The 18,124-nt window shown below is 39.3% G+C and overlaps 1 protein-coding gene across 3 annotated transcripts in view; it reads left to right on the plus strand.

Annotated features, from left to right (window-relative positions):
- SLC35D1 (solute carrier family 35 member D1) overlaps window positions 1-18,124 on the plus strand; it is a 54,852-nt gene that overhangs the window by 15,084 nt on the left and 21,644 nt on the right. For all 3 annotated transcript variants that reach the window (XM_089921315.1, XM_089921307.1, XM_022581147.2), the window contains 2 exons: window positions 15,545-15,612; window positions 16,747-16,825. In XM_089921315.1, coding sequence (XP_089777441.1) covers window positions 15,545-15,612; window positions 16,747-16,825 — 147 coding nt within the window. The remainder of the gene's footprint in view (window positions 1-15,544; window positions 15,613-16,746; window positions 16,826-18,124) is intronic.

The raw sequence follows: 18,124 nt of genomic DNA on the forward strand, positions 1-18,124 counted from the left end.
TTCCACATTAATCATTTTCCCTAATCCTCATTGTGTACCTGTGTGGTAGGTTGTTATCTGATATATAGAGGTTAAGGACATGCTTGAGGTTACATGGTGGCTGAGTTCAGCACTAGAACCAGTCTTTCTTTTTTTTTGGCCGCATCCTGTGGCTTGTGGGATCTTACTTCCCTGACCAGGGATCGAGCCCGTGCCCTCGACAGTGAAAGCACAGAGTCCTAACCACTGGACTGCCAGGGAATTTCCCTAAAACCAGCCTCTCTGACTCCAGGGAGATCTCTTGCTGTTTGCCTGACCACATCTATCTCCCAAAGCCACTTGCTGCATCCCTGACTTGTTTTTTCCCCCCGTTCAGGACTTGCGTGCATACAGAACAAGCTACTGAATGGGAGAAATATCTCAGATTAGTATTAGAAGTGGAGTCCCTGAAGCTTGGCTTTCTTGTTACTTAATTGTTTACAAATAATTATTTATTTCACTCAGTGAATATTTATTGAGTGCTTATTACGTGTCAGGTGCTGTTCTAAGTTAAAAAAAAAAAGACATGTCTTTGCTTCAAAGGAGCTTGCATTCCAATGGGGTAAGATATACTAAGCATAAATTGTGTGATAAGAGCTATGAAGAGAGATAAAACGAGGAGAAGAGTGATTGGGGAAGTGCTGTTTTGGATAAGATGATTAGGGAAAGCATCTTTATAAGCTTCGTTTGAGCAGACACTGAACTGAGTGGACTGAGAGACCAGTTTGTGTGGCTCTTTGGAGGGAGTAGTCTAGGCCGAGGGAAGAGCAGGCTCTAATGACTGAGGTAGGAGCTTGTTCACAAGGAGCATTTTCTGGAGTGGCAAATATCAGGAGACGTCAGAGTGGGCCTTGGAAGGCGTGGAGGCAGAAAAACAAAAGGTACGTTCCAGGTGGAATTAATAGCGTGGGCACAGGCCCAGCCGCAAGGACCAGACTCTTCCACGTGGTTAGAAGGTAGAAGTCAACGACTTTGGAGCCCTTAGAGGATTCCTTGGAGAGCATGTGGTTCCAGACCCTTATTTCACAAATGAGGGAACTGGGTCCAAAGAGGGCTCAGGGCGAGAGCCCAGGTTTTCTGACTCTATGACTAGTGTCTCCTTCTTCCTGCCGTCCCACAGCCTGCTTCCTTCCAAGTTGGGACTAGTGCCAGACACAGGAATTTGCAAGCTACTCTGCAGACAGTGACACGTCCCTAAGAGTTTGTGACATAAGTGGTACAGTGGAGAGGACTTGGGGCCAGAATGCAAAAGACCAGCAAACTCCAGTTCTGTCTGTGACCACTCTCTGACTTTGGATGAGTCCCTTCTGCTCTCCAGGCCCACTTCGTCATGTGGTAACCGAGTAGGCTGGGTCCACTGAGTCGGCTGGTTCTCTAGGTAGGGCGTGCTTCGGGACTGAGACAGTGTTTCTGAGGAGTAGGACGCACGCCAGTGTGGAGACTGGGCTGCTGTTCTGACAGCTGGCACGAGCCCAGCTGCCTCCTGATAACCTGCGCTGATAAACTGCTCTCATCTGTTGCGCTCTTGGCTTTCCTGACCCAGAGCTTTTTTGATTGTAAGCTCTCTGTGTACTGAATGAAAAGATCTCCAAGATAAGTTGTTGAATGAAGAAGCACAGTGTAAAACAGTGCATGTGGTTTACTAACTTTTGAGTAAAATAAAAAGGGAAAAATAAGAATATATATACACATTCATTTAATTTACTTACTATTTAAGTAAAGAAACTGTGGAAGAATATGCATGAAACTAATAAAGTAACCACCAATTTGTGTGTGTGTGTGAGAGAGAGAGAGAACAGGGTAAGTGTAGAATAGAAGTGGGAGGGAGACTTTTCATTATTTGTCTTCTTATATTTTTTTGATTGTAGAACCATATGAATGTATGTTAAATTACATTTTATAAAAGGAAAATAAGAAAAAGATAAAGGTTTTTTCTATAAGTAATGACTATCCTGTGATGAATTATAAATTTTAAAATAACTGGGGGAGGTGGGACAAATTAATTTGTTCTCATTGTTCAGAGTTGCAGACTCTTGACCCAGGATTCAAACTGAAGCAAAATCAGATCCAAATTATTTTTCTCAAAATCCCACTGTTAACCTTAGTAGGGAGAGGAGGGAAAACTTCCCTCTGTTAGGGCAGGAATCCAATAAGAGGGCTCTGAAAGATCAGCTCCCCAGGGAAGCAGGAGTTACATAAAGCAGTTGATGAGCTGGCACAGCCTTTAAGCAAGAATTGAAGGCCAAGGAAGAAAAAACTAAATTACCATAAAAATTGAAAGGCAAGATGCAATTGAACAACTCATCCTAATGAGCACTAAGGTCCTTGGCAAAGCATTCTGAGAAACCAAATATGTGCGTGTAATTTTTCAAAAAGTTTAAGTTCTCAACGTCCCAGGTTTACCAGAAACGAAGGAACCAGTATATCCAGCATTTAGTTTTTTTAGACACATGTCTTCTAACTTTAAAACATTCTCCTTTTAAAAAAAACCATGGGACTTCCCTGGTGGTGCAGTGGTTAAGAATCTGCCTGCTAATGCGGGGGACATGGGTTTGATCCCTGGTCCAGGAAGATCCCACATGCTGTGGAGCAACTAAGCCCGTGTGCCACAACTACTGAGCCCACAAGCCACAACTACTGAAGCCTGCACGCCCTAGAGCCCACAAGCTGCAACTACTGAGCCCACGCACTCTAGGGTCCCTGTGCCACAACTACTGAGCCTGCATACTGCAACTACTGAAGCCCACATGCCTAGAGCCCATACTCTGCATCAAGGGAAGCCACTGCAATGAGAAGCCTGCACACCTCAACGAAGAGTAGCCACAACTAGAGAAAGCCCACGCGCAGCAACGAAGGCCCAACACAGCCAAAAAAAAACAAAACAAAACTATGTATCACGCAAAAGCCAGCTTACTGTTAACCAAAGATATCTATTTAACATAGATAAAGGCAGAACAAGCATCAATTGACTAATGACTTTCCAAAGGACAGACTGTGTTTAAACTTGTTAGTCGCTGCCTCCAAAAGGGAATGTCTGTAGCACAAAGCCAGTGATTCAGAGTCTCAGGAATTGGAGTCTGACTTTCTGACAGCACACCCTGCTAGGTGTTCTCATGTAGGGATGGGAGAACAGACCCCTTGCTGTAGCTCTCACAAGGCCAGCACTGTAGGCACTGGCACACTGTATAATGTCTTCATTATATCACTGGTTAGATTACACGGCTCAGATGAGTTTTACAGGAAAAATTCCTGCACAGATCATCTACCAGGAGGTGTCTTACTAAGCATTACTACTAAATAATGAATTTTTAGGCTGTTGCTTTAGCCTGTCTAGAGTTATTAATCTTTTCTGGGTCCCTTTGTGGATCATTACAGACTGATTCTCAACCCTGAAGTGTTCTTTCCACATAGAGACAGGACCTTCCGGCTTTCTGGGCCTTGGTATTCTCAAATGTAATACAGGTGGGTTGGATCAGTTATTTTTTTATTTGTGAATGACTAGATCTTTCTCTTTGCCTTTATATTGTTTGACTGACAAAGTAATGTTTTTAGCCATTCTTACCTTTGAGGATATGCTTTTTTCAAATAAGAGTAAGTGACCCCATTGACACTAGTACTGGAGTATGTAGTTTTGACATGGTATGTAGGTTTTAACATAGGCAGTAGAACCTAGCAAGAAGGGGTATTGAAGATCTGTGGGTTCTTATTCCTTTTCTCAACTAGGAGCAGGAGGCAGGCAGATGGTTACAGTAGTGCAGAAGATGGGTTGCTAACTAGGACCACTGGTTGCATGAACTTGTCTAACTTTTCCGAGGTGGGGGGAACCATGCAGATCATTTACACCACTGACATTACCTTCTGCCTTAGCAGGTGTCCTGGCAGTTTACTTTCTAGGCTAAGGATTCAGTTCCTTTCTCAAGAGTTTTTTGGGGAATGAATTTTCAAAATAGAATTCATTAACCTTTTTTTTTCTTTTAACCATGAAGTCCAAAGACTAAGTGGTTTGTTTAATTTTAGTCTTTATAGTAAGCAGGGAGGTATCCAAACATAAGAAAATGTCTCAGTGATGCTTTGGATTTTATTTCACATCTCAAGTAAATTGGCAACAGATTTTCCTGGGAGTGAGAATGGTTGCATCTAAGACTCAGGTACATGTTGAAATTATTCCCTGCTTTTCACTAGATTAGGGTGGTGATTTGGTGCTAATGTGGCATTGTAGACATTGCCAAGTTGTCCCAGCACTTTCTTGCTAAGCCTGCACATAGCCTCAGACTTTTCACCAAGATACTGGTCCAGATAGGCAGATCCATCGATTAGAGCTAGTTGATTAGACAAAATCTGATTGTATCCCTACACTAGATTTTTTTTTCTTTTTAAACTGAAGTGTAATTGACTTACAATATTACATTAGTTTCAGGTGTACCTTCACTAGATTTTATTCATTATGTTACTGATTACTGCCTAATCTTAGTCTCCCTTTCTTTCTTAATTTCCTTAACCTAAGCAACTAAAGAACACATTTTTTTCATTAAAGTTTTTTTCTAAATATTTTTATTTAACTGAAAGTCTTATTTAAACCAAATGCCTAGTTTTAGGAAGTGGTAGGTCCATATGACCTGTTTGCCCATTACTTATGCCACATTCTTTTCATGCCTGTGGTGTGTATTACGTTACACTATCAGCACCTGTAGAACCAGAGGCTTCATTCAAAACAGAAGGAAAGCCTTAGAAAGCACGTTTATATGTTCAGTCTGTAATCACAGCCCGCACTCAGCCAGCACTGAAAATTGCCGGCCTTGTGTCAGAGAGCCCATCTAGTTCTGTGCCACACAGAATGACCAAGCAGGTCATTTTCTTCACAGTGGCTCTTTATCAGTTTTCTCTAGAGGCAGAAGTTTTGTTTTGTTTAAAAATTGAATAACAGAGTACATTCTCACCGTGCCTTCTTTATTTCTAACTTAGGGAGAAGAAAAATTCGCTTGTAAATCTATCACTGAGAGATAACAGTGATAGAAGTTTAAGTGAATAATCTCTCTGAATGTAAATTATGTATACATTTAAAGAGTCTGTATTTTATTCTCTCGATCGATTCTCACAAGAGACAGATGGAGTAGTTTTCTATATTTGTAATATAGGTAGAGGTTTAGCAAGGTTAAATGACTTTATGATGGCCTCATGGAAAATTAATGGCAGAGATAGAGTTAGAACTGTCGCTTTTTGACTCAGTAACCATGTGGAACCATCTAGGAGAAAATTCAGAATATATTGCCTTGTCTTTGGTTTTCCCCAGTAGTCCAGATAGCAGGATGAAGGTTATGGAGCTGAACAGGTATTTACTAGCTGAATAATTTTGGTAAAGTTACTTAATATTTCTGAGCCTAGAGCATAATAGCTTAATAAGCAGTAGCTTTTATTGTTTTTATTATGCCATCTTTATGGCATAATAAAAGGAGAGTGGACTCCTTTGTACTGTAGGACTGTTTGGGTCATATTTATCCTGCAGCTATACATTCAAATGTCTGCTGCTTGCCAAAGATCCATTCCTATGGCAAAGCAGGGGAAGGCAACAGGCTGCCTGTCCCGTAGACTGGCTTTCTCCAGAGACAGGCTGAGTATTTAGGGAAAGAAAAAAATCCCGTGAGAATTATTTTTCTATTTTTGAATTATATATAAATGGAATTATGTTCTTGAGATTTATTTTAATATTCTATATAGTTATTATGTTCCCAAAGGGGACTGTGCACTAAATATTTGGGGCATTTTTCTGAATAAAATTTAATGCTCCGTGTAGAGAACATTGGGCTTTGAAATATGTTAAGTCTACCATGGATTAGCTGTGTTACCTGAAGTAAGTCACTCATTGTCTTCTGGGAATAATAAGGCTTGGCCTTTCTATTGTAGGAATCAAATGACAGGCCATGTACGGAAGCACTTTGTAAACCATAACGTGCTCCATAAATATAAGGTGGTACGTTTTTATTGCTGCCGTTTGTCCCTTCACTGTCAGCAGACTTGACTAAACCATCTTCAGCTTAGTGCTCTGAGGCCTACCATGGGGCCTGGCACATGATCGGAACTTAGCAGATGTTGAATTGTACATTGAAAGCAGTGAAAGACTGTTGAGAAAGGATGAGGAGAGAAAAGAAAGATATAAAAAAAGGCCCAAGTGAAACTTTTAGGGATGAAAAATATAATCAGAATTGAAAAATAAAGCAGAAGGTATCAAACAGATTAGGTACTATACAAGAAAAGTTCAGTGAATTAAACAAATAGTAATAGAAACTATTCAAGATGAAGTTCAGAAAAAAAGACTAGAAGACAGACGAACAGATTATTAGTGACATGTAGGATAATATTAAGGGTCTAACATTTGTGTAAGTATCGTCCTGAAAAAGGGGCGGGGTGGGGGAGAAAAAAAATATTTGAAGAAATAATGGCTGAATTTTTTCCAAATTTGATGAAAACTCTAAACCTATGCCCACAAGGAACTCAATAAACCTTAAATAGAATAAGCATAAAGGAAACTATACCATAAAGAGGGATATTCCATAATGCTAAAAGGGTTAATATTAGTGGGTATAACAGTACTGAGTGTGTATGTACTTGATGAGAGAGCTTCAAAATATATGAAGCAAAAAGTGATAGAACAGAAAGGATAAATAGACCAACCTACGATTATAGTGGAGATTTTAACATTCTCCTTTCAGTAATTGATAAAACAAATTCAGAGTCATTAAGGATAGAGAAGACTTGAACAGCACCGTCAACCAAGCCAACCTAACTGACGTTTGTAGAGCACTCCGCTCAATAGCAAGAGGATACACGTTTGTTTCAAGTGCACATGGAACAATTCACCAAGATAAACTATATTCTGGGCCATAAAACAAGTAGTAATAGTTTAAAAGAATCAAAACCATACAGGGTATGTTCGCTGATCAGCACAGAATTAAACTAGAAATTAGTATGTATTATAAAAGAAGAAAGATTTAAATTCAGTGATCTAAGCCTCTCCCTTAAGAAACTAGAAAAAATAAGAGCTAATTAAACCCAAAGTAAATAGAAGGAAGCAGAAATCAATGAAATAGGAAACAGAAAAGCAGTAGAGAAATCAATGAAACTAAAAGCTGGTTCTTTGAAAAGATCAGTACAGTTGCTAAACCATGGCCAATTGATCAGGACGGAAAGCCAGAATACACAAATTACCGACATCAGGAATGAGAAAGGGACATCATTACCTAGCCTACATATATTAAAAGGATAATAAGGGAATTTTATGAACAATATACCATAAACTCAAAAACTGAGATGAAATGGACAAATTCATGAAAGAAACAAAACTGCCAAAGCTCACTCAAGAAGAAATAGATAACGTGAATAGCCTTATTCGATTAAATAAATTGCTGTATTTAATTAAAATAAGTAAAAGCCCTAGTTTTTAGCCCTATCTTTATTAAAGAAATTGAATTTTTAGTTTAAAACCTTCCGAGAAAGGAAACTCCAGGCCCTGATCACTTCACTGGAGAATTTTACAAGATGTTTAAGGAAGAAACAATGCTAATTCTACATAAAATTTTCCAGAGTATAGAAAAGAACACTTCCCAATTGATTTATGAGGCCAGCATACCCTCTACCACTAGCTGACAAAAAATTACAAGGAGAGAAGAAAACTATAGTCCAAAAAAATACAGCAGTATATAAAAAGGACACTAAATCATGACCAAGTTGTGTTTATCTTAGGAAATAAGGTTAGTTTAAAATTGGAAAATCAGTTAATCAGTGCAATTCATCTTATTAGCAAGAATAAAGTAGAAGAACATGTCGATAGTTTGAGAAAATGTATTTGACAAAAATTGACACCCATTTATGAGTTTATAATTCTCAGCAAAGTAGGAATAGAAGGGAACTTTCTCAACCTAATAAAGGACATCTACCAAAATAATGTATTGCTATTTTACTTAATGGTGAACGACTGAATACCTTTTCACTAGGATTGAGAACAAGGCAGGGATGTCTGCTCTCATATAATGTTCTATTCAACATTATACTCGAGGACCCCATCAGTGCAGGAAGGTAAGAATAAGAGATTATAAAGGAAGAATTAATAATATCTCTATAAAAACCATGATCATATATGCAGAAAATCCTAAAGAATCTAGAAAAGAGTGATTAGAACTAATTAGTTTAGCAAAGTTGTGAGATATACGGTCAGCATATAAAAATGGACTGTACTGCCATATACCAGCAATGAACACTTGGCAACTAAGTAAATAATACCATTTATAAAAGCTTCAAAAGTATGAAATACTCAGGGAAAAATTTAACAAAATATGTCAATGTCTGTACACTGAAAACTTTATAAAACAGTACTGAGAGAAATTTTAAAAGACCGAAATAAATGATTTTTATATTTATGAATGTTTATGAATTGGAAAACTTGATATTATTAATCTGTCAGTTCTCTTCTAATTGATCTGTAGATTCAACACCGTTCCAATCCCATAGCAGGATTTTTTGTAGAATTGCTAAGCTGATTTTGAAATTTATATAGAATTGCAAAGGACTTAATCATAGTCAAATTTGAAAGAGAACAATGTTGGAGGACCTAGTGAATATCATACTAACTGAAGTAAGTCAGACAGAGAAAGACACATATGATATCACTTATATGTGGAATCTAAAAAATAATGCAAATGAATCTATATACAAAACAGACTCAACAGGTACAGAAAACAAACATATGGTTACCAAAGGGGAAAGGGAGTCGGGGGGAGAGATAAATTAGGGGTATGGGATTAACAGATACAAATTACTATTACATAAAATAGAGAAGCAACAAGGATTTACTGTATAGTACAGGGAACTCTATGCAGTATCTTGTAATAGCCTATAATGGAAAATAATCTGAAAAAAACCATATATATAACTGAATCACTTTGCTGTAACCTGAAATTAACACAATATTGTAAGTATACTTCAATTAAAAAAAACCAAAAATCTTTTGGGGCTTCCCTGGTGGCAAAGTGGTTGAGAGTCTGCCTGCCGATGCAGGGGACAGAGGTTCGTGCCCCGGTCCGGAAGGATCCCACATGCCACGGAGCGGCTGGGCCCGTGAGCCATGGCCGCTGAGCCTGCGCGTCTGGAGCCTGTGCTCTGCAACAGGAGAGGCCACAACAGTGAGAGGCCCGCATACCACAAAAAAAAAAAAAAAAAAAAAAATTCTATAAAGAAAAGAAAAATGTTGGAGGATTTATCTACTTGATTTCAAGACTTTTATAAAACTACTGTAATCAGGACGGTGTGGTATTGGATTAAGAGTAGACATAGACCAATGGAACAGAGCAGAGAATCGAGAAGTACAGATAGACCATTTGGTCAGTTGTTTTTGTTGAAGGTAACTAAATAAATCAATGAGGAAAGGATAATCTCTTCAACAAATGGTGCTGGAACAGTTTGACATCTATTTGCAGAAAAATGAACCTTGACCCTTACCTCAGGAAATACACAAAAATTAATTTGAAAAGTATTTTGAGTTGCATTGTGTTGTTCCTCCCCTCAAAGTCATGTTGAAGTCCTACCCCCAGTATCAGAATGTTACCTTATTTTGAAACAGGATCATTGCAGATTGCAATTCGTTAAGATGAAATCATAATGGAAGTAGGGTGGACCCTAAATCTAATATCAGTGGTGCAGTTATAAAAAGGGTAAATTTGGACACGGACAGTAACATAGAGAGAATGCCGTGAGAACATGAAGGCAGACACCAGAATGATGCCTCAGCAAGCTAAGGAACACCAAAGATTGCCAGCAAATCACCAGAAGCTAGGGGAGAGGCGTGGAACAGATTCTGTCTCACAGCCCTCAGAAGGAACCAACCCTGCTGACACCTTGATCTTGGACTTCTAGCATTTAGAACTGTAAGGCAATGCAGTTCTGTTTTTTAAGTCACTCAGTTTGTGATACTTTGTTACAGCAGCCCTAGCAAACTAATACAAAAAGGATCATAGACCTAGAAGTAGAGCTAAAACGATAAAACTAGAAGAAAACACAGAAAAATATCTTTGTGATTTGGGGTTACACTGGGTTTCATAGAAAAGTCATAAAAAGCAAGAATTGTGAAACACAAAATTGATCTTAGACTCCATCAAAATTAAAATTGTTTTTCTTTTTTTTTTAAAAAAAAATTATTTATTTATTTATTTTTGGCTGTGTTGGGTCTTCGTTTCTGTGTGAGGGCTTTCTCTAGTTGCGGCGAGCGGGGGCCACTCTTCATCACGGTGCACGGGCCTCTCTTGTTGCGGAGCACAGGCTCCAGACGCGCAGGCTCAGTAGTTGTGGCTCACGGGCCCAGTTGCTCCGCGGCATGTGGGATCTTCCCAGACCAGGGCGCGAACCCGTGTCACCTGCACTGGCAGGCAGATTCTCAACCCCTGCACCACCAGGGAAGCCCTAAAATTGTTTATCAAAAGACACTATTAAGAAAATGCAAGCCACAGACTGAAAATACTTGTATAATCATATATTGCATTCATATATATTGGGTTGGCCAAAAAGTTCATTTGGTTTTTTCCATAAGATGGCTCTAGTAGTGCTTAGTTGTCTTTAACTTCATTCAAAACAATTCTGTTAGATTGTTTTGTTAGATTGTATGACAGCTGTCATATCAGCCTGCATTTTAAAAAAAACATGGATATTGGTGAATTTTTGTCTAGTCATTTTAATATTGAAGATGGGAAGAAAGCAACATTTTTGGCACATTATGCTTTATTATTTCAAGAATGGTAAAAACGCAACTGCAATGCACAAAAAGATTTGTACAGTGTTTGGAGAAGGTGCTGTGACTAATCGAATGTTTCAAACGTGGTTTGCGAAGTTTCGTGCTGGAGATTTCTTGCTGGAAGATGCTCCACGTTCAGGTTGACCAGTTGAAGTTGATAGTGATCAATCGAGGCATTGAGAACAGTCAACGTTATACCACGCGGGAGATAGCCAACATACTCAAAATATCCAAATCAAGCGTTGAAAATCATTTGCATCAGCTTGGTTATGTTAATCACTTTAATGTTTGGGTTCCACATAAGTTAAAGTGGAAAAAAACCTTCTGGACCGTATTTCCACATGCGATTCTCTACTGAAACGTAACAAAAACGTTCCATTTTTAAAACAAATTGTGACGGGCAATGAAAAGTGTATACTGTTCAATAATGTGGAATGGAAGGGATCGTGGGGCAAGTGAAATGAATCACCACCAACCACACCAAAGGCCAGTCTTCATCCAAAGAAGGTGGTGATGTGTATATGGTGGGTTTGGAAGGGAGTCCTCTATTATGAACTCCTTCCAGAAAACCAGTCAGTTAATTCCAACAAGTACTGCTCTCAGTTAGACCAACTGAAAGCAGCACTCGATGAAAGCGTCTGGAATTAGTCAACAGAAAACGCATAATCTTCCATCAGGATCACGCAAGGCCGCATGTTTCTCTGATGACCAGGCAAAAACTGTTAAGGCTTGGCTGGGAAGTTCTGGCTCATCCGCTGTATTCACCAGACATTGCACCTTCGGGTTTCCATTTATTTCAGTCTTCAGAAAATTCTCTCAATGGAAAAAATTTCAATTCCCAGGAAACTTGTAAAAAGCACCTGGAACAGTTCTTTGCTCAAAAAGATGAAATGTTTGGGAAGATGGAATTACGAAGTTGCCTGGAAAATGGCAGAAGGTAGTGGAACAAGAGAGGGAATACGTTGTTAAGTAAAGTTCTTGGTGAAAATGAAAAATGTGTCTTTTATTTTTACTTAAAAACTGAAGGAACTTTTTGGCCAACCCAATATATATGATTAAGGACTTGTATCTAGAATATATTTTTTAAAACTGCTAATTTAAAACTTAGTAGTTAAGAAGACAAATAACTTGAATAAAATTTGGAAAAGATTTGCACAGACACTTCACTAAAGAAACAGTACTGATGGCAAAAAAGCACATTAAAAGATGCTTAACCTCATTAGTGATTAGGGAAATGCAAATTAAAATTACAGTGATACACATAGGGAATGCTGGATTTGGGATCTGGGTGCAGGTCTGACTTCAAAGCCAGTAATCAGTTTATGAAGGTTTTAAAAAAGAAGAAGAAACGGAACTTATAAGAGAGGAAAGTGCTACAAGTTTCAAGACAAAAGATGTTGGTGTCTGTGTGTGAAATAGAATGTATTCTATTTCTTCAAGAGTATTAGGTCTGGGGACTTCCCTGGTGGTCCCGTGGTAAACAATCTGCCATCCAACGCAGGGGACTTGGGTTCCATCGCTGGTCGGGGAACTAAGATCCCACATGCCGCAGGGCAACTAAGCCTGTGTGCCGCAAACTGCAGAGCCCACGCGCTCTGGAGCCCGAGCGCCACAACTTCAGAGCCCACTTGCCCTGGAGCCCGCGCACCACAACTAGAGAGAGAAAAACCTGCACACCGCAACTAGAGAGAAGCCTGCATGCCTCAACAAAGATCCCATGTGCCGCAACTAAGACCCGACGCAGCCAAAAAAAAGTATTAGGTCTGTAATACCTTTTACTCCGGTTTATCTGTGTGAGTCTTGCCATGCTTCGACCAGGTATAAACTACAATTTTCATGTCAGTGTATAAATATTTTAAATAACCCTAAAACTAACACTTGATCCCCTAGACCAGTATTTCTTAAAATGTTTGACCTCTACATACAGTTAGAAATAATAATTATATTGTGATTCAGTATACACTCCCATGCACACATAAATGAGGCAAAATTTCATGAAAAAATATTTCTTGTTACACGGAATACACCCTGTTTTCTGTTTTGTTCTGTTTTATTTTTGAATGCTATTTGTGATCAATAAATTGATTCATGACCTAAAAAAAATTAAAATTATAATGAGCTACCATTTATTTAATCACTTGGATGGTCTGAAACAATTCCAAATGTATGTATGAATGTAGAGCAGCAGGAACTCTCATAACAGTTCTGGTGGGAATACAAAATGTTATAGCTACTTTGGAAAACAGTTGGACAGTTCATTATAAAATTAAAGATGCATTTACTGAAAGAACCAAGCCATCCACATTGTGTCAAGTGAAAGAAGCCAGATATAAAAGAGTACATACCGTACAATCTCTCATTTATATGAAATTACTGAATGGTAAAACTCTAGTAAGAAAGTAGATCAGAGGTTCCCAGGGGCTGTAAATGGGAGAGGGGATTGACTGTAAAGGGGCAGGAGGGAACTTTCTAGGGTGGTAAATATTTCTTTCTTTCCAGCTTTACTGAGTTACAATGGACATTTAATATTGTGTAAGTTTAAGTTGTACAATGGTTGATTTTATACAGTTATGTATTAGGAAATAATTACCATAGTAGCATTAGTTAACCCTGCCATCACCTCACATAACTGCCTTGTGTGTGTGTGGTGAGAACACTTAAGACCTACTCTTAGTAATTTTCAAGTATATAATATAGTGTTCTTAACTCTAATACCATGCTTATACGTTAGATCCCTAGAATTTACGCATCTTATAAGTTGTAAAACCAACCTCTCACCATTTCCTCCACGCCCCAGCCCCTGGCAACTACCATTCACCCTCTGTTTCTGTGAATTTGGCTTTTTTAGATTTTACGTGTGAGATCAGACCGTGTCTGTCTTTCTCTGTCTGATTTATCTCACTTTGCATAATGCCCTCAAGGTCCATTTATGTTGTTGCAAAAAGCAGGATTTCCTTTCTCATGGCTAAATAATTCTCCATTGTCTGTGTGTCTGTGTGTGTGTGTTTTCCATCTTGGCTGTACAAATTTACATTCCCACCCGCAGCGCACAAGTGCTCTCTTTCCTCCACACCCTCTCCAGCACTTGTTATCTCTTGTCTTTTTGATGACAGCTATTCTAACAGGTGTGGTGTGCTTACTGTGGTTTTGATTTGCGTCTTTCTTTTGATTAGTGATGTTGAGCACCTTTTCATGTACCTGTTGTCCATTTGTGCCTCCTTTTGGGGGAAATGTCTACTCACTTCCTTTGCCCATTTTTTAATTGGGTTGTTTGGTTTTTTTTTTTTTTTTTTTTTTTTTTTGCTGTTGAGTTATATGAGTTCCTTATGTACTTTGGCTATTCACCTCTTATCAGACATATGGTTTACAAATATTTTTTCCCATTCCGTAGGTTGCCTTCTCATTTTGTTGGTGGTTTCTTTTGCTGTGCTGTGCAGAAACCTTTTAGTTTGATGTAGTCCCTCTTATCTTTGCTTTTGTTGTTTGTGCTTTTGGTGTCATAGCCAAAAAATTATTGTCAACACCAGTGGTAAGGAGCTTTTCCCTGTGTTCTCTTCTAGGTTTCATGGTTTTAGGCCGAAATTTCTTTATCATGACTGTAATGGTGGTTTCATGACTATATATTTTTCAAGATTCATTGAATTACATACTTAAAATTGGTGAATTTTATTTTTTATATGTTACGCCTCAACAAAGAACCATAAACAAATTGAATGTCTACTGTCTGTCAAATGCTGTGTTCGGAATGTGATTCAGTTAATTTGATGTGGTTCCTCCCACCAGGGAGCTCACAGTCTGTAGATGTGGTGTAGAAAGATTTGCAGTTCAGAAAGATAAGAGCACTAAAGAGAAGTCCTGATGAGGCACAAAGGAAGGCGTTCTTGATCCGGGAAAGCCCCACGAAGGAGCTGCTTGGCTTCTAGTTTGATGGGTGAGCAGGAGTCAGATGAATGTAGAGGGGAAGGGTATTCCAGGCAAAGGCATGTGAGTTTGAAACTGCAGGTTATGTTTTATAAACCACAAGGAGCCTGGTATTGCTGGAGCCCTGGAGCTGTGAGATTTATGTTGAAGTGGTAAGAGTTGAAGCTGGACAGGTTGGCAGAGAGAGAAAAAGTGGAGCGTTTCTCATATTTGCCTGACAAACTCATATTGCAAGAGAAATTATGTACTTGAGAGACAAACCCTCCCTATTGGATGAGAAATGAGATGATCAATGCACCTGTCATTTCTATTCATTCCTTTGCTTTTGGCTTCAAAACAAACAGGACAACAGAAATCTTGCTTTTACAAAATCAACTGTTTTAAAATAGGAATTCTTCCTGGACAGACCTCAGCTGAATTTGTGTAACTAAGGCTGTACTTCAGCTTTCGCACGTTACAGGGAAGAAATACGTTTTAGGGTTTGAGAAAGCCTTTATTTAATACCAGCCATCTGGGAAAACTGCTGAGATTAGTAGGACATGGCTTGTGCCTTCAAGCAGATATCAGTTTCCTTGTACCAACAGGGAGAAGTACAAAATCTCCCTCACCTTACATATTTTGGAAAGGAGAAAACCTTACAAAACTGCTTGTTGATTCAGCTCCATGTATATTACATTCTTGAACCTCACTCTCTATGCTTGGAGCGATGCAGGGAAATGTATGTATGTGTCAGAGTGTGGCGGGAGCAAGCGCACAGGAGTCGGGTTAATGAGTGGAACGGCTGATGTTGAGAGCCTGCTCTAAAGTCCGGGGCTTTCTTGTGTATTACAGGCAATGGATTTTGAAGGCTGGGCCGACACCCTCTTTCTTCTGCAGTTCACCCTCTCTTGTGTGATGGGGTAAGCCTTTGCTGCCTTGTTAACAGATAGTTTTTCGAGGCAGATTTGTTCTAGTGTCTTTTTGCCTCATTCCTTAGTATCCTGTTCTGTCTCTTGAGTGTGTATCAGCTTAGGATAAACCTCCAGATTCAAGTGGTTTCACCACCCTTGGGAATGTGCCCTCAGGGCTACCAAACTGATCTCAAAGTCATGCTTAGAAGGATGAAGGAAAAAAACTAATATTTACCCAATAAGCTAGTATGTGATAAGCACCACTATATTTCAACATGCATTATTTACTTTTATTTCTACATTGACCATTTGACAGATATTGTTGTCCCTTACCTGTGAGAAAGCAGGCCCAGAATTCAAGTAAATTGTCTAAGTTTGCAGAATTAGTAGGTAGCAGTGGCAGCCTTTGAATTTAGGGCTGACTTCTCCCTGCCAGGTTGTAGAAGGCAAGAGGGTATCTGCAAATGTGCTGTTATCTGCCTCTTCTCTTCACCTCCAAATATCCCTAATGCTTTTTTCCCTCAACCAGTCATTTTGCTCGATATTTGTGACCAGATCTGGCACAGGCTAGGTACATAGTGATTGGATGCTTCAAAATAAAGTTGACGTGATACCTTGGTACTGAGTCAGGCTTCGAAGCCTCATTGTAAAATCTGGGGCTGCTGACTGCTGCCACTTTGTTGTTAAGTGAACTATATCCCCTCTTAAAGTAGTTCTCATTTGCTTTTCTTCCATCCTTAAGAATCTCTCTTGCCTTCACCCTGGTCTGGAATCATATTGGCCTCACAGTGACATGTACACCTGAGCCAGGGTCTGTGAGTCCTGAGCTTTCTATCTGGGTTAGGTGAATTAAGACTATGATTTAAAAAGAGTACTCATGATTGTGAATGGTGGTTTCAAGGTTTTGGTGCGGTAGCTGGGAAAAGCACCTGATCATTAAATGTACATGTGTTTCTCTTTAATGAAATTAAAAAAAAATCTGAAGCTGCAGTATAAGCAGCAGTGAAGTAGGGAAAGCTCACAGTCAGTGGGTGACTAGTAGAATGTACTGGCATGGCCAACACTGTTTCTCTTGGCTACAGGTTATTATAAAATCAGCAGTTGAATCTTACTTATAAGATACCTTTTCCTTCTTTTTTCCAGATTTATCTTGATGTATGCCACAGTACTCTGCACTCAGTATAATTCTGCTCTTACAACTACAATAGTTGGCTGTATTAAGGTGAGTTGAAAAAATACTGTTCTCTTTTGGGTGCCTTCTTTATTTGAAAAGTGTTCCTCTAAAATACATCTGGCTGTGGCCTTAAGCCCCATCATTATTATTTCCTCATGTGTTGCCTTGGTAGTTTGACGACTTGTGGGGTGGTTGCTAGAACAATCCTTAAGAACCCAGGGAAAGCATCATCTCTACTTCCAGGCAACTTAGGCCTGAGGAGTATGGGAAAAGGAGAATGTGTCATCTCAGAGCAGAGGAAGGAGAGTCAGCCCTGTTTCTCACAGAGCAGATGACTAGCTTGGTTCTGATAGCTTTGTCCCTTTAACTCCCAATGAGAATTGTTCTCTGCCTCGCTGAGTTCTGGCTGTTCTGTAGGAAAAGGATGCCTGCCAAAAGCTAATCCAGCGAGTTTTCCTAAGCGTGAGCCAAACCTTAAATGGCCCACTTTTAAAAGCTGTATCTGACATTTCCAGTGATGTCATTTCCTCCTGATCCATTTTATTTGAGGGAGGCTCATTTGTCTTCAGCCAGGAGAGCCAAGCTGACTTGAATATTGAGCTGCAGTTAGTGGCTTGAAGCCTGAGGCCTCTTTCATCTGACTTTGTGATTCTGGTGCTTTAAGATGGAAGAGGCCACAGCATCCCTGAATTCCAAAAGAATTAGTGAGGTAGGCTTGCTTTCTAAGAAAAGCAAGATAGAGGTAGGTCCTGGATCATTTGGAGGAAAGAGTGCAGTTGCCCTTGGAACTTACTTTCTGGTGCCCCATTTGTCAATAGCGACGGAAGGGGTTGCAGAGGCAATGTTTGTACTGTTCTGCTATGTTTCCCTTTACACCCCCAGTGGAGTTGTGTCTGCCTGACCTCATTTTAGAAGCTAGATTTGGGTTAAAACTTCAGAAGGTCTGTGTCTTCAAATCATGGATTTGGAGTGTTTGGTGTGAATAGAATTCTAAATTAAACTATAACAAGTAGTTGTGTGACTTCCCGTGAAAGCTAGAGATAGGCATTCAAAGGCCTGGCCTGGCTGAGACAGTTTCAGCCCCCAAATTAGCTCTCAGCCCTGTTTCGGTTTTTGTAAAGTGAGTGCTTCAAGAGCAAAGTAGATGACTTGCCTTTTCAGAATAAAAACAGAACATGAGAGACAGAACAGTTGGTGCCATGTTTTTAACCAAGAAGAAGGATGGTGAGGGAAAGTTATTTAGCAGATAACTAAACCTATTTGCTTAGAATTTCTTAGTGTACGTTCTTTATCATTATTAGCATGGGGTACAAATACAGTCATGCTCTCATTAACATAAAGGCCAGT

Source organism: Delphinapterus leucas, chromosome 1 (assembly GCF_059928025.1).
Source record: "Delphinapterus leucas isolate spDelLeu-1000000601 "Yukka" chromosome 1, BTC_Dleu_Yukka2, whole genome shotgun sequence".
Lineage (NCBI taxonomy): Eukaryota > Metazoa > Chordata > Mammalia > Artiodactyla > Monodontidae > Delphinapterus > Delphinapterus leucas.